A 20,584-nucleotide genomic window follows, 5' to 3' on the forward strand; every position below is an offset into this window, starting at 1 on the left:
GCCGTGGATTGCGCCACCAAGCTCTTGCTATTATACTGCTTAATGGCCTACCTAGACTAAAAAATAAATAAAAATAAATAATAACATAAGAAAAGAATAACCTATAGTAAACTTTCTCTTCCTCCGCCTGGTTTTTCTTTCTAGGTGTTTTTGTATGTTCTCGGCTTTTCACAAGCTGCTGCTCTGTTCTCTGCTTCGGTATTCCGGGACTAAAGATGCAGGATGTCAATAATTTGAACTAAATTTATGTACAGGCAGACACTAATGGAGGTTACACTGTGTATATAGTAAGCAAGGAAAGCGAGTTCACATTAACGAATGCGGCTGAGCAAAGGCCTCGGGGCAGTCCGTCGCACTGGTCGGGCGCTTGAGGAGTTCGGTCCGTCGTCTATCAAGTCTCAGACCACACTCAGCTGAACGCTCGCTGAGCCGCGCACATTCTAATCCCCAGCCGCGGGACCATGTGCCCCGGCGGAGTAACTCGCACCGGCGGCGGCCGCAGCTCGGACCACCCGAGCCGCCCGCACCGCCTCGGCCCGACCCAACACTCCCCAAAGACTCCCTCCTGCAGGTGTCGCTATAGCTGCTCGCTGCGCGATTTATAGCGCTCGCCAGGTCCAGTGCGCGAGAACCCCTGCCGCTCTCTTTTTCGCCGAACAGCGTTCGGCCGCCGCCTTCCCAAAGCAGGCGTTCTCTGGAAGCGGTCCAGGTGCGAACCAACAGCACAACGTTGCAATGCTACAGATACACAAACACAGAGTGGACCCCAGAGAACTCGAGCAAGCACGCACTTCAACCAAACAAAAACAATTCACACATGAGCGTAACCAAGGCAAACATTCACAATGACCTTACACCTATGAACTCCCACAACCAAATTTTCTGATCGCCTACTGCGAAATTTGCTTTTGTACGTCTTCGTTTTTGGTTGTTTCCCTACTTTTCTTCCCCCAATCTTCCTATCGCCTCTTAGTAATCTCTATTGCGGACATGTTTACTTTTCCACTGCTCTCGCTGAAGCCAAGGGCTTCAAGGAGGCCAGTGGTGCCTAAATCGACCGCTGGGCAGACGTCTTCACATTCTAATAAAAAAATGCTTCATCGTTTCCTTAGCTTTACCACAGAAAGTACATGCTTCTTCCTCCATCATATATTTGGCTTTATAGGTGCGTGTTCTAAGACATCGCGATCTCGCTTCGAAAATTAAGGAACTTCCTTTTGAGTTATCATAAATCACTTCTTTCCTGATTTCCTTTTTCCTCTTAAGTACTTACTCATGGCAGGTTTATTTCCCATTGCCGCCACCCATTAGATTTTTTCAGCCTCTCTGACTTTCCGCTTGAAGCTCTTTGTTCTGAGCACAAGGTCGCAGGATCAAATCCCGGCCACGGCGGCCGCATTTTGATGGAGGCGAAATGCGGAAACGCCGGTGTTTTTAGATTTAGGTGCACGTTAAAGAACCCCGGATGGTCGAAATTTCCGCAACACGGCGCGCCTCATAATCAGAAAGTGGTTTTGGCACGTAAAAACCCATAAACTAATTTAATATAACGTTCTTTGTTGCGGTGTTGCCCACCCTACAGGCCGCATACTTGTTGGTAAGCTTGCTAGTTCTCTTCCTCCACTGTGAATCAATGTTTTTCCTGTACAGATACCTCAACGCTCTCCCAGTCCATTTACCTCTTTCCATATTCCTCAGTCGTTCTTTATAATCAATTTTAGTGCGACCTACTCTCACTTCAAAACTAGTCCAGCCCATATCTCCCTGCACAGCTTCATTTGTAGTCTTCTCGTGAGCGCCCAATGCGAGGCATCCCACTGACCTTTGGTTCCAAACAAGTCCTGATTTTCCCCCTGATTTAAAGCAAACAACCGCATTTCCAAAAGTAAGTCCTGGAGCCATTACACCTTTCCATATACCCCGGAGCACCTCGTCCCTATTGTCTCCCCATTGGGCGAGATGCTCCCGGACACTCGTAGCGAGCGGTCGCATTGCTCCTCACTCCGCCGACCACGTCACACCCCCTACATCTCGCGCGCGCACCCCTACGTCCCCGACCATGCTCCACAGCGCAGCCCTTCAGGGCTCGCACGGCAGCTGGCAAGATATGGTGAGCCTCTCCCACCTCACTGAGGCCCCATATCTTATGCATGGCGCAGCGAAAAAGAAGCCAATTCCTGGATTCCCCTACGCGTCGGAGTTCAGCCACCACAGCGGCGTCGACCTGCTCCTGAAGGAAGCAAGACGAGTCCTGCAGCCACGTCTACATGGGTTATAACCTCGTCCTTATTGCGTGTCACCTCCTCCCATGCGGAGGACGCGCGGCCTGCACGCACGCTTCCAACGTGATCCGTCGGCTGCCACGATGCCCTCCGTGCGGTCATGCCCGCTCACTCAAGTGAGTCCGACAACATCCGCGCACAGCTCATCTGACCTGGAGGCTCCCTTCCGCGCTTTCCGTTTCAATGTCCCGAATGCGTCTGACAACGGCCACCTTCAACGGGAAACACCGGCTGCCTCTACCAACGGTTGTGGCAGCTCCCCGTCGACCGCTGGCACCCTCGAGAGGGCGGGCACTTTCTTCTTGCTATCCGCAAGTGTCGTCGGTGGCGACACTTCACTCTCCCGCACGGACGGAACCAACTTGCCCGGGACAAGCCCTGTCCGCCCGGATCCCCCCTCGCTGTCGTCGCCGGCGGCCTGCTCGTCGCGCCTGCTCAACAACACGGAGTCCACCGCGCCCGCGGCGGAGGAAGGCTGGCGCTCGACGACGGTGGCTGCTGCCGTCGGAGATGAAGATCCCGCCGACGGGCCTTCGTGCTATGAAAACCGGCCGAGTACGCCCGCCACTGCCCCAGTCGCTGAGGGGACAGAGGAGCTCGTGCCGAGCAACTCACCCTCTCCGCTATCGCCCTCGGCCGGCGAAGACTCGCAAGCCTGCCAGCCCATAGCAATGCAGCCAAAGAATATCGGAAGAATGTCGCTTCCGATGGTTAGGGTACTTCCCGCCGCAAACTCCATCCGAATACGGCAGTGTCACTCACGACGCCGCCTTCACCGTGCTGTACCGGCTCACCGGGCGAAACGCCACCTTCCTGGCTCTCTCTAGAGACACCATCGCCGCCCAGCTCTCCTCCATTAGGAGGAGAGCTGGGCTATCCTGCTAATATCCATCGGAATGTGATGGCTGCGGATGCGGCGCGCGGCGCCGATTTGGCTCCTCTCCTTGAAGTGCGCGTCATCGGCATCGCGGCAATGCGGTCGAAAGCCCTACACAACTCTTCTGTTGGCATTACCTATGGTGTCGACCCTTCCTTCGATGCCCACACAGTAAGTGAAAACATAGAAGCCCCAGTCACGGTGCTTTCCTGCTCGCGAAGTGGTGCCAAAGTAACCGTTACCTTTGCCGGGAGTGTCGTCCATACCAACGTGCGGCTCCTCAAGCAACTGCGCCCCATTCGTGCTCGACTGCCCCGGCCACTCCAATGCGACCGCTGCGGCGTTTTCGGCCACGCCGGCGCCACCTGCTTCCGCGACGCCCGCTGCCTGCGCTGTGGTGAGTCGCATGCAACAAAAGACTGTCCTGGAGATATACCGCACTGCATTGATTGCGGCGGCCGTCACTCGTCGACTGAGCCGCGCTGTCACGAGTGGCAACGCCAGAGAAAGGTGGCCGTGCTGTTGTCATCCTCGGAGCGGCACCTTTCGCGCAAAAAAGCGCCCGAGCTGGCCGGAGCCCCCGTTGCATCGACCGAGCAGCGCACAGCCGCATATACTCCGTCTGCGCGCATCCCGAAAAGCCGGTCTGACAGCGACGCCCTACGTGGCCACAGCGCCCAAACAGCTGCTGCTGTGCCATCTCTCCGCCCTTCAACCGCTCCGAGCAGCTACCCAAAAAAACGCGCTCATAGCCGCGCTCACTGCTGCGCTCCGTGTCCTGCTGGATCACTACCCAAATATCGACGGCAATGCACGCCAAATGTATGTTGCGGCTCTCGCCGCACTGGAAGCTCTGCCTCAACACGACTAGGCGCGACGTAGCGCCATACATGCCGAGGTTATAAACTCGCCCCACGCGCGCCCCTCCTGCCCCGGCCGCCGCCGCCGCATCTCTCCCTCTCTCACCCCTCTTTCAATTCCCTTATCCCCCCTGTGCAGTGCGGTTCAGGTGTCCTCTACTGAGAGACAGTTGCTGCGCTGCACTTCACCCCATATTTTAATCTCCCCTTCTATAAGAAACTCCTCTCTCTCTCTCTCCCCCATAGCTTTCTGTGCTTCATTAAGGCTGCCCCATTTCTCTTCCCCTTCACTGTTATTGCTTTTTCCTGTGTTTCCATATATCTATTGCCTTAGTTTATCTATATACCAAGGTATTTGTATGCTCTTACCCGAGGTAGTTACTGGCCTTTTATTGCCACTGTCTGTTCACTGTTTTCATTGAATACCACCAACACCTTATATTCTAAAACTAAATTTCAAACCTAAATTCTTGCCTTCCTGTCCACAGATATTAGCGAGACGTTGCAAATCACTTTGCTTGTTAGCTAGCAACACAATGTCGTCCGCACACAATAAACCTGGAAGCTGCTGCTCTACTACTGTACCCGCCTGTTTGTATGAGAGATTAAATCCGAGATTGCTTCCTTCTAGCGCCCTCTCAATCTTCACGAGGTGCATCATAAGCAGCAGTGGGTATAAAGCGCACCACTGCCTCAGTCCCTCGTTTATATCACCTTTCTCATCGCTCCTCATCCCTTCCCATTCAACGCAAACAATATTTTCTAGGTAAATCTCTCTCAAAAGCTGTAGACATTCTTCACCTAAGCCTTCCCCTTCCCGAATATTCCACAAAATGTTGCTGTATACGTTGTCATAAGCTCATGTAATGTCTAAAAAGGCCACATATAAGGGTCTTTGATATTTCAGCAGAGTGAGTAAGAACAAATAAGTTATCATCCAAACCTCTATCTATTCGGAAGCCATTTTGAAATTCCCTCAAAATGCCATGATTCTCTGCCCATGCTTGCAGCTTTAATTTGATTGCCTGCTTTGCAAGCCTGTATATTACCAACGTCAACGGTCACTACGAGTGAATTCAACCTTTCCACCTTACCTTTATAAATTAAATTCTTTCTACTTTGGCGCCAACTGTCTGGTATTCGCCTATCTTTTAAAGCTTTTCCACTGCTTTCACCAGAGCTTCCTTACTTTTTGGTCCTAGTTCAATAATCAGCCTAAAGTGAACGTCGTCTAGCCCCATGGTTGTGCGCTTAGAAATTTTCTCTTCGGCTTTCTTCCAGTTGAAATTTGTCAGCACCAGCTCCTTTCTACCTGGGTCTCTTTCACGCTCTTTTTTTCTTCAAATACAACCTCGTCATTGCTTTGGAACGATTCGGCTGTTATTTTTTAGATGTTTTTTATTGCCGTTCCCCTTCCAGTTCGTTTTCATCTTCCTCTAGAATATGTTGTAGTATTGTTGTTGACTTCCTGCCTAATAATTTTATGTGGTTACAAAATATTCTAGGTGCGGCCTTCTTTTTTTACGTATTTCTGAAAACCAACGTTCACTTTCACATTTTATGTTTGTTTGCACCAGTATTTGAACTAGAGACTTTTTCTCCCGGTATATTTCCCATTTACTGACTACTTCATCCTGCGGAAACTGCCTGTTCTCTTGGGATGCTTTCTGTCGTTCGGCGATTGCTTCTTGTATCTCCCTGGTCCACCAGCTTTTCGGTTTCTTTTTTTCCTTTCTAATAGACATGTTGATTCTATTTCGTATTTCTGTCGATATTACACTTAGAAGCTCACTATATTCCCACTCTTTCCTTGGCCATTTGCCAAGTTCTTCCTCGACTCTAGTGACTACATTTCTCATTTGTTCAGCATTGAAATTTGGACTGGCTATGTTGCACTCCTTGCTCTCTTTCCCAACTACATATCCCATCTTCAAAATGATGCGTTTGTGGTCGCTCCATGTGCTGCTATACCCTTCCTCATCAATAACCGTTTCTCTCAACATATCATCAATTCCTTTTGTCATCAGACAGTAATCAGTGGCCAGTTACCGATTTCCCACTTCCCACGTGTTCTGCCGTACACAATTAGGCCCTGTATTGACGATAACGAAGTTATGCTGCTCACAAGGGTCTAGCATTGACTTCCCGTTGTTGTCGGTATAGACATCTAAATCCTGTATATGGGAATTCATGTTACCTAATAGGATAATTTCATCATCATTCCCGAAACCCTTAATATCAGCACTTATGCATTCCACTAACCCTTCATTCTTCTCTGTGCAATTATTTCCGGTCCACAAATACTTAACGCCCATCCAAGCTTTTCCCCCACATATTGTACCTGATAACCAAAGATGCTCTTGACATTTTGAGCTTGCTCTTTTTCATTGGGCTATCTGATGGATGAGCATTCCGACTCCCCTCCCTTTCTTTCCAACTTAGTTCTGTTGCACCCTTCGCAAACATAATCCTCAATCACTAGCGGCTCTTCCGTGTCTCTAAGGTGCGTTTCTGTAACCGCATACACCCCTATTTGTTCTCTATTTAACTGCTCCTCAATGTGTGTCAACTTTTCCTGTCTTCTGCTGCTCTTCATGTTTATGTAGCCTATTGCATGGCGAGCTCCCTTTCTTCCTGTCCTCCTTTTTCTTTTATTGACGGCGAGGCTATACTTAGGTTCCCTTAGGGGAATTTCTTCATTAGTACCTACTCTCGCCTCCTGAGTGCCCGCGGGCCCCTAAAAAGCCACAGCTCGACCAGCAAATTGCCATCCAACTTCTCGTGCAAGCCTGTAATTGAAGTGGATCCCTTCTCGTTGAAATCCACCACACCTTCTCACTTCTCTGTTTTCTTCGACAGCCTCGCAGTCTTTCTCTCGGCTCATTTTCCATATCGCCTCATTAGCAGCAGCTACGGCTCTTTGTACGTGACTGTCACGCTCAGGCACCTCGACACCGTGCACACTACGATCTGCACCTGAGGGGACAGCTCGCGCAAGTCCTCCACCCCCTCCGCCGAGCGCTGTGCTAGTCCTGTCCCCTTCCTGTTTACGACGTCATTTAGCCCACCTGCTGCTATGACAAGGTTGCGCACATGGGTATTTTCCGCGAGCTTTGCTTTTGCTCGTTCCATGACAGAACCCAGCGTCCGCCCCGAAAATATCCCTACCAACACTCTTTTACCGCCTTTCACCCTCTCCGCAATTGCTTCTGAGCACCTACCCAGGTTCGAGTCGCCGGCGATAATCACCATTTCGCTCTCTTCTACCTCTCCCTGCTTTCCTTTGTCCTTTTCCCCGTGATTCGTACTTGACAAGGGGCATCGATTGATGCGCTCCTGCTTTTCCCGCCTGGCGGCCTCAAGGTAGGTGCCGCTCTTGCCAGCTAACCCCTCACCATGTTGCCCGAATTCCACGTACATTGCTGGCACTCCCTCACTTGTCACGTCAGGGGACTGCTTTCCATTGTCACGACCATTTTCGTTCACAATGGCAGCCCTGTTCAGCTTTCCCTCCGCTGCTTCGTCTATTTTCCACTACCTACCATGCATCACGCTCGCTATTTAGCTCATTTTTGAGCTTTTCAACCTGTTTGACAAGCTCTTCCTGGAAAACCTCCATTTTCTTTGGCCTCGCACCGACATCACCGTGTGCGCCGATTGGCTCGCTTCCTTTTCCATTCTCATCCGTCCCCTCATCTGCCTTGAGTGACCCCGTGCACCACTTCACGCTTTCCCGGCTTCCTTCCCATGTATTTGCCGGCTTTTCTTACTGCAAATACTGTATTACTATAATATTGCAGAGCACATGCCTTCTGGCAAAAACCGATACGCACAGGATCTAAATCATCAAGATGTAACTCAAAAGCAATTAATGCCGCACAGGCTTAAGGTATGACACGTTTTAGCACGTGTTCAACCACGCGGCCATGCTGTCAGATTCCTACCAACACACACACATAGTAAAACCACTAATAGGTATTAGTCTTCCCACTTCCAAGCTACTATTTAAAGGCTATAAAAACTTAACATCATACCTGGTTGCCAGTGTTGAAGCACGTGGCGCGAAAGGACGCTCTGACTATCCTGCAAAAGCAAATGTACACGAAAGACACCCGCGCACACAAAAAGAACAGGGGCGAAAAATACGATAAAAACTACTCAATTATTATTTTAAGGCTAATAGAAATCAGGAAATCAAAAACAGAAGCAAGCTTAAAGCATGCACATAACTTATGATTCCGTCGCCGCCACGGAGCCATAAAAAGCACCTCCATCCGCCACAAAACCTCAAGCCAACCTCCTGATAAACAGCGCCCCGTTGAGGACATTGCGCGCATATTTTAATTATGCAAAATGAAGAAAATGGCTAGCGGCGGTATGGTGGGGGACGTCCAAAAGGCTTCAATCAAAATATCACAGCTTCTTCATAAGGGCGAAGCATAAATGCGATAGCAACATCTCAGACTACTACTCGAAATGTGAGACTCGTAGCGGTAGTGACCATGTGAATTGCAGTAAACGTAAGCTGACTAATTAAAACGAAATGTTGCGCTAGGAGTCCTCTGTTGGAAGTGACATGGGAGAATTTCATATATGTTTATTTATTTATTTATTTATTTATTTATTTATTTGTTATACCCTCATACCAGAGGCATTACAGAGTGGGTGGGTAATATAGGTTAGAAAGACAATCACTAGAATACAGTGAATTTCGTTATAATATAATTTCTTCATTCTCCAATATAAACAAAGGTTGTTAGTGCATCGCGAAGTCGTTGGTTATCATGGCTGCAATATCGGGAGGGAGGCGGTTCCATTCGACAAGTATCTGGGCAAGGTAGGACTGAAAAGAAGGTTTAGTATGGCATCTTTTGATGTCAACCCTATGCTGATGATCAATGCGATGGGAGATGTATTCCGGTGCTGAAATAAAATCGTCGTGTAGCGTGATGTGAGGATATACCTTGTAGAATAGAGTGAGGTGACTGAGTTTCCGGCGAGGTTTAAAGGTGGGAGAGAAAGGTTAGTTTTCGTGGTTATTGTACTTGCGGTGCGGTTGTAATTTGAAAAAAAAAATGAAGTGAACGGAGTTATTTTGTGTAGGTTCATGAGAAGTTACAAGATTCTCATGCCCAGGGTCCGATATAGATGACGCGTATTCATGTTTAGGTGGTATTAGTGATTTGTATAGTATGACTTTTAAGCACGATGGAGCAGCAGAGAAGTTGCGACGTAAATACCCTAAAATGAGTTAGCGTTATTAGTAACTTATTCAGTATGGGCATTCCGTGTTAAGTTTGGTTATAGGTGTACGCCTAGATATTTATATGATACGACGGAATTAACAGGAATGCCAATAAGACAATAAGAAGGGGAAGTGCTAGAGCAACGAGAAACGCCCATGAATTTAAATTGGCAATATTTAATTCCATTTTCCACATTTTGCACCACTTCGAGACAAAATTAATATTGGTCTGGAAAGTATTAATATCGTTGATGTAACGTATATCCAGGAAAATTACACAGTCGTCAGCAAAAAGGTGGATGGCAAAAGATAGGGTGGACAGAAGGTCACTAATATAAATTAAAAATAGAAGTGGTACTAGGAGGGATCCTTGTGGTCCACCAGATAGCACGTTAGTAAGTGGTGAGGTTGTGCCATTAGTAAAAACAAACTGCCAATGGTTCAGAAGTAAAGATTGAATCCATCTAAAGACATGTGGATCAAGATTAAGATGACTTAATTTATCAAGCAACAATTGATGGCACACTTTATCAAAAGCTTTCGAAAAGTCTAAAAAGATGCAATCGGCGCAAGGTGACTGTTCAAGAATGCAATGTATTTTATCAGTAGATGACAGTAACTGCGTTTCGCAGGAATATGTTTGACGGAAACCCTGTTGAGCAGAAGAAAGAAATGAGTTACTCTCAGGTAAAGCGGCGATGTTTTTAAAAATTGTATGTTCTAGTAATTTGCAGCATGTGCTAGTGAGTGAAATGGGACGATAATTTTGAGGCAAGTGCTTATTACCGGATTTGTGAAGTGGGAACACCTTCTGGATTTTCCAGTCGTTAGGGAGGCATGATGAATCGAGCAACTGCTGAAACAGTTTTGTTAGTATAATTCAACTATAAGCGCAAGTACTTTTTAGGAATTTAGAACTAATCTGATCACACCCCAGACATGAATCGTGTTTTAAAGACTCGATTAAGTTAGCAACGTCAGGAGCATCAACAGTGATTCGTGACATAATGGAAAATCCGTGGTGCGGCATAACTGGAAGGTCAACTGTCGTGCTCGAGGAAAAGCTTTCAATGAATGTTCTATTCAGTGCGGTAGCACAGGGATTATTTGGGAGTATGTTGCCGGAGATATCTTGCAATGTAATTAAAGGTTAGTGTGTAGCGTGTATAATGCGTCAGAAGTGTTTGACACTTGTTTTCAATATAGATGGTAAAATAGAAGAGAAAAAGTTTTTCTTTGCAAGTTTCAGGGTTTTAACGTGTGTGTCGGAAGCAGTCTTGTATGTCGACCATCGCTCAATAGAAGGTGGAAGTTCGGCAAGACGGAACAAACGTTTCTTTTTGTTAGATGGTCGCCTGATGTATGAATTGAACGAGGGTGCTAGAGGGTTACAGGTGAAGACGCGCTTAGGAATATATTTGTCTTGTAATTGGTGTACCTTCGTTTTGAACAGTAGCCAATTTTCTTCGACAGAGTGTGTATCGAAATTAACAAGAAAAATGACCAATAAATGCAGATAGTTCATTATTAATAGCGGCAAAGTTAGCTCGTTTGTAATCTAGGATGGTTTTTTATTCGTTTTTAGGATGTGGCGTAATAATGAAAAAAATTGAGCAGAAGATGATCACTGATATCTGGCAGATATGTTAGGTCTGTAGCTAGCTCTGGATTTCTGCTTAGGATTAAATCTAGAGTATATTCAGTACTTATTACAGTCCTAGTGGCTTGCGTTACTGAGTTAGAGAAAACTATGTACATAGATCTAAGAATTCTTTAGCTTGTGAAAAAAGGCGGCGATGAATAAGGCGGTTGAGCAGTCCGCAAGATACTTGGAAAGTTAGTCACTGAGTATAAAAGTGGTGATGTACGATAGCGTGTGCGAACCAAGTTTATGGTATCATGGAGTTAGTAAATGTGGACGAATAGGATGGAGGGCGGTAGCCTACACCAATAATTATTTTCAGATGATCGATGACTACGAAAGCAAAAAACTAGCTACAAATCGCTGCAGATTTTAATGCATGTAGAAGGAATATCTGTTGAAATGGCACGCAGAACGCCACCGCGACGTCTTGCCGTCCTATCGCAACGATACATCGAGAAACGATGAGCGTCGTGAAAGATTTGAAAATCAAACAAGGGCATTAGGAGTGAGGATTCTGTTAGTGGGGAACAATTGGATGAGTACATGTATCAATGGCGGAAGATAAGTTAGTATGTTTATTAAGAACGCTTCCGACGTTGGTATAAAGGACAGACACGGGAGATAACTTCCCACTGCCCCTCGCGATTCCCTACGATACAACTTCCGATGCACAATCGGTAACTAATCCACTGGCTTCGCCACTTGTGACAATCCCATTAGCAGTGTCAGTGGTCACTGTCCCCTGCACACCAGGTTCGCCACGTGTCACGACCTCGTCGACAGTGCCGGTGATTGCGTTGTACATAAAGCATCGGTTATTGAAGCATAGCTTGTTGCATTGTAGTTTAAAAGAGCGAGGGCCAACGTGGGTGCTACCAAATTCACAGTTTTTTTTCGAGCCAAGCGTGTTGCTAGCCAGAAATCTTCACTGATAGTGATGCCTTTCGACTTGAATTCATTACGCAAGGCGGGTATCTTTTCCTTCATTTTTGAGTCGGTAAATTTGACTATGACAGGACGACACTTATCATGTGAAAAAATGCCCAGGAGGTGTGCACGTTGGATTAAAGCACCAGAGCACGAGCCGACGCCCTCAGTCAATGCTTCCAAGAATTTAGATTAGGTATATGTCCAAGACTCTATAGCCTCTCATATACCCCGAAATATTAGGTTCTCACGTCGTGATCTATCTTCAGCTTCGTCAAGACGAGACTGCACAGAATGATTTCGATTACGCTGCTCATCCATCGATTTCTTTAAGTATGAAGTTCTTGACTAATGTGGTCAAATTTTGTGGACTTTAATTTATGTGTATTAATTATAGGCAGCATCTTTCAAAGCGTCATCACCACAACATTCCGTATCAGCTATGTTTCAAACATCTTTCCTGTACCAATGCCCGAGGTAATGCACAGTTGCGCCAGTAAAAAGACAGCATTTTCAGGTTTGGGCTCTGTTATTGCATCGCATTTATAATATTATAACACTGTTACGTAAGGATGAAAGAAAACTGAGGAAGAAGATTTCGAGACGCCGGCTGCTGCGTGTTGTTGGTGGTCAGCCATTTTGTCTACGCTGACTCATCCTGTATATATATAGTAAATACAGTCTTTCAATGCCCTTCCCTTCTGAAGAATGATGACCAGTGAAGCTGTGTATCATCATCATCATCCTCATCAGCCTGGTTACGCCCACTGCAGGGCAAAGGCCTGCAGTCGGCGTAACCAGGCGTAACCAGGCTTCTCCAACTACACCGGTCATGTACTAAGGTGGCAATGTTGTCCATGCAAACTTCTTAATCTCATCCGCCCACCTAACTTTCTGCAGCTCCCTGCTACGCTTCTCTTCCCTTGGAATCCTGTCCGTAACCCTTAAGGACCATCCGTCATCTTCCCTCATTACATGTCCTGCCCATGCCCCCCCATTTCGTTTTCTTGATTTCAACTAAGATGTCATTAACTCGCGTTTGTTCCCTCACCCAATGTGCTCTTTTCTTATCCCTTAACGTTACACCCATCATTCTTCTTTCCATAGCTCATTTCATCGTCCTCAATTTAAGTAGAACCCTTATCGTAAGCCTCCAGGGTTCTGCCCCGTGCGTGAGTACTGGTAAGACACAGCTGTTATACACTTTATGTACTCTTTATCCAGTCTTTATATACTCCTAGCATCCCCGTAACAATATTTTAGTCTGAGAAGATAGACGATGAAAGGCATCCGCTATCGGTGTTTTTCTTTTTTTTTGCGATAAAGACTTGCCCTTAAGGCATAATTCTTGATGCGTATATGTGTATTATATGTGTGCTGTGAGGCCTGTGTTGTGTATGAATTGAAGCAGTGTTTTGTGGAATCTGTTGTCATGTATCCAGTGGTCATAGCTGGTTGTCACACTGTAGCGGAGGCCGGCTTGCAGTAGGAGACGCGAGCGTTCCGATTTTAAACCAGTACATGTCCATATTAGGTGGTATGCATCTGCTTCCATCACAGGAACGGAGCAGTATGGACACGTAGCACCGACTGGTAAAGGCGACCAGTTCCACCTTGAGATAACAGCCGGTGTAAGGGCCACCCCGGCCCGAAGCCTCCTAAGCACAACTTCCTCGGCCCTAGTAAGGTGAAGGGGGAGGGAGCAGACACACGGTGGGATAAGAGCGCGTGTGTCCTGCCGAAGAAAGTTTTTACGGGCTCGGAGCGAGTTAAGGGGTTGAGGCGAGAGGGGAATAGGTGGAAGATCGGGATTAGGAGGGCAGTGTGCCTGCTGGTCAGCAGCAATGTTGTGAGGGTTCACTGAATGGCCTTGAATCCAGTGTACCTTGACACAAGTAGCTGTTTTACTATTCATAGTGTGTATTGTCTCGCAGATTTCCATCGCCTTATCAACCTTCTTGAGTTCCTGAATAGCCGCTAAAGAATCAGTGAAGATATCTAGTTGCTCGATGGTAGGCAGCTTAGATGTCGCATCTTGCACAGCGCCGTGGATGGCTTGAATTTCCATTACTAGAGCGCTGGCTTCCGTAGATAAATAGCGCTGGTGGCCGCTGATGAAATTATGCGTAGTACTCAGGAATGATGTCCTTCCGCCGTCTGGGAGAATGGCAGCATCCGTATAGACTTTGCAGGTGTTAGCGCATGACGCATCGACGATATTGTGTTCGTCAATAATACCTGTTGTATCGCTGCGTCGTAACTTCGTTGGCAGGCGCGTTGTGATGCTGGTGAATTCCCAGGGAGGCATTGGATAGGGCTGATTGTCAATCCGAGAGCCGCGGTGAAAATGAGCATGCAACGCAGCGACAGCCGGAATAAGTTGCTTTTTTATTTCACGTGCTTTTTCAGGTTGCGAAATTAGCTCTGCAATTGTGTTGAGCTGGGCATGTTCCTGTAAGGTTGGTATCGGAGTGATGCGGGGCAGTGCTGTGATTGTGCGCATAGCAACGCGATTAATCGTCTCCAACTGTGCCAGCTGTGCCAAAGTCAGCCGTTGAAATTGTGCTTGGTATAAAATTCGTGGCTGCAAGACTGCACGCACCAACCGTCGAGCTACGTCAGTACGAGCTCCAGCTGCTTTTGCTGCAATGCGACGAATAAGGTGAAGTGTTTTTGTCGAACTCTGGTTTTATGGAGCCAGTGTGCTCCACTGCCGGAGTGGTGAATATCAAGACCCAGTATGCGGACCTCAGAAGCCTCAGGGATTGTCGCTGCGCCGAGTCTAAATGTAAAGGGGTGCTGCGTAATTCTTGTGCGTCCTTTCCTTCGCCACATTTGTTTGTAGACAGCCATTCTGAAATTTCTCAGGAACAAGTTTGTGAACAGAGCAAGGCCTTGTATGAGTAGCTTTACTTATACATTGGCGTGGCCGTATAATCCCAGTATACCTAATGTCATATAGCATGGCGTGGTATACAGCATACATACATATTGTGACAGGCTGACGAAGAAGACGTTTTAAGCTTAGTCCGAAAAAGACGATATGCTCAAAGAAGGACCTTGTTATTCAACTTAGAGCAGGGAAGTACTGGCGAAGTTAGGCTTTCCCCTGAGACCCCAGTATTGCGGAGAGGAAATGGCACAGATAGACCGCGACGTGCGTTCGCACATTGCGGTGGCCCCAATTTCCAAAAAAGATCCACCCCAAGTACCATCCCGGACGACGCAGAGCAAGGCTAAAGACTCTTCACAAACGTTTTGGTATGGGACCGGGAGTGTACTATACGGATGCCACTCGAAAGAGCTCATGCACCTTCACCACTGTCTCTACTTGTCAGAACAACATAACAACGACATCCTTCAAAACCAACTCGGCATTCTTTACAGAGGCTGCAGCCATCGCCTTGGCCATTCAGGACGCCGAGCGCCAAATAAATTGGGCTGTCATATTATCCAACTCACAAGCGTCTTGCCACCTGTTTCTAAGTGGAACGGCACCCTAATCAATAATCAAAATTTTAGGCAATCAACTAGAAGGGCACCGCAATATCACATGGTGTGCGACACACGAGGGACTGGCAGGAAATGCGGGGACAGACCGTTTTGCTCCAGAACTAAACGTCCCAGTAACGGCCTGGCCCAGCGACGACCTTCCGCCGAATTCTCGTTGCATCCTCCTACAGCAAAGGCAGGAGCGGAGACGTTTTGGACATCTCCATTACAATTTAAACAGCCAAAAGGAGAGGGACGGGCGTCGTATTCAGAAGAATACGTACCCCAACCTGCACCACTTAGGCAGAATACACCACACGAGGTTCACTGATGAGTGCCCGTGGTACAAAAACACACCCACACTAAAACACATCGCACTGGAGTGGTTCAGGAGGCCTCCACAAGTAGCGCCGTAATACACCAACATCCACTAATGAGGAATAGGCAGTGGGAGGCTTGGCTTGCACACGAGGGTCGGGAGAGCTAATTGACTCTTCTGGGCCAAGCCCCGCTGGCCGCTCCTGCCAATGAGGCCCAGGAATAGGGGCCCAACTATTATGCCTTTCTTTAATTATTTTTAATAAATTTTTTACTCACTCACTCACTACCCGTATCACTCTAGAAGAAACTGCCTTGCAAAAGCATCAACATTTGAAAAAGGTCCAACATTAGCCAATTAGTTGCAGGGGATACAGCGAACTGTTTTAATATGGCGGTTAGATCTTGGGCAGTGCGAAAGCAGGCGCGAACGATATCCGCTTGCTGCGACAAGTCCCTTGTGTAGCTATGTTGTCTTTTATATGTGAGATGATGGAAGTGGAATATATCTGCGAATCATATTTTGTATAGGGCCAGCAAAGCATGTTACGCGTTAACTCTAACGCATCATTTATCAGTATGCCTGTGCAAAAAGATCCTAAATGGCGAATGGATCAAACTCAGACCTCCATTGAGACTTCCTCGACGTGAAGCTACGCTTCTCTGTTGCCTTTGGTTAGGAGTTGCCTTCACAAAGGCACAATCTACATTAATTGAAGTGACCGACAGTGCAGCATGCGAGGTTTGGGGTGCCGCAGAAAATATCGAGCACCTGCTGTGTCACTGTCCACAATATGCCCCAGAAAAAAAAAAAGAACTTGCTAACGCTCTAAAAAACTGGACAATCGGCCGCTTTCCGTGCAGGTGCTGCTGGAACACCGCCTCCATCGCTCGTCGGCCCATAAAGCGTTGAAGGCACTTTTGTGCGTCTGGAGGACGACGGGCTTGTGTGAACATCTGCGCTTATTAGTACAATTACCATTAGACCAAACGCGTCAGTGAACTCACCGCAAATTTCCTTCTTTCCTTCCCGCCGCTATCTCCCTGTCATCTTTGTTATCCCCTTTCCTATTCCGCCGGTGTAGGGTAACCAAGCGGACGTTATTCTGGTTAACCTCCCTGCCTTCTTCTTTTCTCTTCCTTCCTAAATGGCGAATGTGAGCATGTATACACTTATTGCTTTCTTTAGCGCAGTTGAAAGTGTCATCCTGCCCCTCCTGTTAGTGTTATCTATAGCTGCTTGAAATTGTCAAAAGTGTAGAAAAATTTCGTAATGCGATCACCCTTCGGAAATCCCTAGTGTATACGCCAATTGTAATTCCTTTGTAATAATTGTTTTATAGTAATATAAATTTCATTTCACAAATGCAGCAACTATTTCTGTAAGCATGCTCAAGTACAGATATAGGTACGCAAATAGCAGACTTACAATTCTTTGCAGATGCTTCACAGATCAAGACAGTCAGAATTACCAAATGATGCACAAACTCCATTTCACTTTCGTCAGTGCTTTTAGCTGTTGATAGAAAGATTGAACCTATTATTATTTATTCTCGTGCGATCTGCAAAATATAAACAACACAGAGAAATATTCAGTGAAGGACAATCAAATAATAAAGGATGCCAAAATTTTCAAGCGCCCGTTTCCATCGTATCTAAGGCATGGAACCCCAAACTTCTCAGTGCACAATGTAATTAGGCGAATAGCTACTGCTTTTACTAAAGCAAGCTGTCTCCTCCCACAAAAGTCACTGCGGCGTTTTTATCACAAAACAAAATACCCGTGACGAAACTCGGATGCGCTCTGACTTTTGCGCGAAAATGGCCAGTCGGACAGGAGACTAGTCCAGTAAAAGTGATATCCACGGGACAGAGAATGGCCATGGTCTTGCACGGCTAAGCGCGAGGTGGGCAGATCAAATCCGGGCCGTGACGGCCGTATTTCAATGTAGTTGAAGTTAAAAAGGCCCGTTTCACGTACATTTGGGACACGTTAAAATTTCCTTGTGGTCAACATTATTCCGGAGGCCCCCGCTGCGGCGTGTCTCATAATAAAATCGTGGTTTTCGCATGTAGGATCCCACAATTCAATTCAATTAGCAACTATAAATTGCCTACATTTGAGAGGGTGCAGTGTAATGGTAACGCGGTTGCGGCACTTTCTCACGGCGCTGAGGCAGAGTGTACAAGAAGGGGGGGAGGGGGTCCATTGGGCGCCGCGGCAAGAGCCGAGAGTGATGCGAAAAACGCTGAAATTCCTGATCGAACAAAAGGAGAGGAGATGGGCTGACCTCCAATTGAACTTTATTATTGAAAGCATTGAAATGTATACAGAGGTATTCTAGCTATCATGCACCAACCAGACAAACTAATGGAGAAAGAGCAAGCATAAAAAATAAACACCAACGCGATTGAAAGTTTGAAGAAAGAATCATCACTTACCGGATGCTGTGCTAAGCGGAGCTTCTTATTTGCGACAGACGAGACGGATGCGTTTATGACTCTTTATGCCAGCATGCATGCAACACAGGAAATGGGAGAGGTGGACTTTTTGGCCGTTAAACCGAGCTCGCATAAGCTATTCCACTACTTTTGAGAATACCGTTCTGCTACACAAACGCCGACCCACCGTGGTTGCTCAGTGGCTATGGTGTTGGGCTGCTGAGCAGGAGGTCACTGGATCGAATCCCGGCCACGGCGGCCGCATTTAAATAGGGGCGAAATGCGAAAACACCCGTGTACTTAGATTTAAGTGCACGTTGAAGAACCCAAGGTGGTCGAAATTTCCGGAGTCCCCCACCATGCCGTGCCTCATAATGAGAAAGTGGTTTTGGCACGTAAAACCCCATAATTAAATTTTTTTACACAAACGCCCAGATGAACGCACTCGAATCATCAAGGAGGCAGTGCAAACGACGCGTGAACTCGGTTAGCGTGTCAGTAAGCCATCGATTGTTCTGTCCGATAAAAAGCTCATGTTTCTTCTGAGCCACACGCATGCATTGCGATAGTGTTGCTTATTTCAGCAATGTTTCGCTGTCTTTGTGTTCATTGTTTTCTAATGTATGCTCTTCTTGCCTGAGTTTATCTGGTTTCTTCGGGGGAATCAAGCTGCCTTCTGTATATCTTTCAATGTACAAAGCTCATTTGAAAGCCAGCGCTCATGCGCGTCTCCTTTTTTGTACCTGTTGATACCGTTGCGCTGTGCACCCTCGACACTGCCTCACCAACTAGGTCAAGAAACCGTTTCCTCAGCCATGCGTGAGATCTCAATTTCTTCTGTCTGGTTGTTTTCTATGACTTCAGCAATATTGCCGGACGTAATCTTGTTATATTTGTGCAACGACAGCTGGAACGAAGCGTGTGGTACTGGGAAAGCATAGGCTAGCATGGCAGATTTACTTTGCAAATGATCCAACGTCCTAACACAATGCGCAGACAGATATTCATCTTCTTACATACACAAGAAAGCATAGAACATATCCGTGTTTTCAAGGCAGATATATTACACAATTTCTTGCTGACATTTTGCTTGGTAAGCTAGATAAAATATGCGCTGCAGTGCAGAGGAAAAAGGAGCAGGTAAAAGAAAAAAAACAGATATTTGTCCTACGAATCACAATAACAGTTTTACTGACTGTCGTATGGGTGTGGTTTACAAAGTTCGCTTTAGCTGTGGCCAGTTCGACGTAGGGCAAAGGGGCGGTGTATCAATTATAGGCTAAAGGAATATAAAAGGTCCTTAACCGGTGGATCGCCTTCTAATCTTTCCTACATTGCCAAGATTGTAACTGCACGCCAGAGTTAGATGAATGCGCGTTATTGTACAGGCACAAAAAATGATGATACGGGTCTTATGGTAGAGACATGCCATATCTATAATGGTAGAAGTGCGTGCGTGAGTCACCCTTCGATTGTTTTACATAAGGAAGAGATTAAGTGCCTTAACAGGCACTTAATCTCTCACGTAGACCGGCACATGTACCCGACTGATACGTGGTGATACCATACCATGAATTTTGTGTCTTCTTTCTTCTTTTCGCCTAAGCGCTCCCTTCAGTTGATAGTCGGCGTTCGTGTTGTCCACTTCTCTTGTGACCTTTCTGCATGCCTTGTTTTTTTGCATAATGACATATTAAAGCCGAATAAATCTGGTTTATTGGCAGTGTGTTGTTCGTGGAACTTCTACCATGGTTCCTGCTGGAAAGTACCATCCCACAACTTATTTACTTTTAAGCGCGTATTTCAAATATTTGTTTGTTGCCTAATCACACTTTGCATATAGATTGACTTGGAATCGGCGCAGCCCAGACGACACAAAGTATCATGGGTAAACCAATTGAACACACGTGCCCTTTAAGATGTGCTAGTTGTTGTCATGCATTATTTCCTTTGAAAATTACAGCATTATGCCTTTAGTAAGCGAAAGCGGAGAAATCCCGTTAATCAAGTCATCCGCATGCGCATGTCTGAAGAGGGAAAGAGAGAGGACGGAACAAATGGATGATAATGGCATCATTCGCTGTAGCAGATACTGCTGGAAGGGTTGTACCGTAGCTAGTGATTGAAAAAGTGTGAGCGAACGATCGTGCGATCCTTGCAGGCACGAGATTTACGTTGTTCCACCACTTTCCGGGGGGGGGGGGGGAACAAACATTATCTCTTTTACGCCCGCCGAGCAGCTACACATAGGTGAGTATGCTTTGCATTTGATGTTGTTTTGAGAGTTGATGTTACTTCAAGAAAGCTTGGTTATAAGGAACTGTATGTAACTGTAGTACAACGCACGTGGATGTGGAGACGGGCATTGCTGTTGCGGGCCTTGACGACATTGTTGCAAATTGTTGGAAGTGAGGGATGCGTTACTTGCCTGCCATATAGTGTTGTTGATTGTTCTCGTAGAGCACTGCGCCTTTTGGGTCGCGTTTTTTAGATGTG

At 46.7% G+C, this 20,584-nt stretch overlaps 1 protein-coding gene across 1 annotated transcript in view; it reads right to left on the minus strand.

The window, feature by feature from the left end:
• Positions 1-20,584, minus strand: part of LOC142563570 (uncharacterized) — a 344,963-nt gene that overhangs the window by 319,848 nt on the left and 4,531 nt on the right. Inside the window, exon 2 of the mRNA XM_075674155.1 lies at positions 17,076-17,162. Coding sequence (XP_075530270.1) covers positions 17,076-17,139 — 64 coding nt within the window. The 5' untranslated portion in view covers positions 17,140-17,162. The remainder of the gene's footprint in view (positions 1-17,075; positions 17,163-20,584) is intronic.

This window comes from Dermacentor variabilis, chromosome 11 (assembly GCF_050947875.1).
Source record: "Dermacentor variabilis isolate Ectoservices chromosome 11, ASM5094787v1, whole genome shotgun sequence".
Taxonomy (NCBI): Eukaryota; Metazoa; Arthropoda; class Arachnida; order Ixodida; family Ixodidae; genus Dermacentor; species Dermacentor variabilis.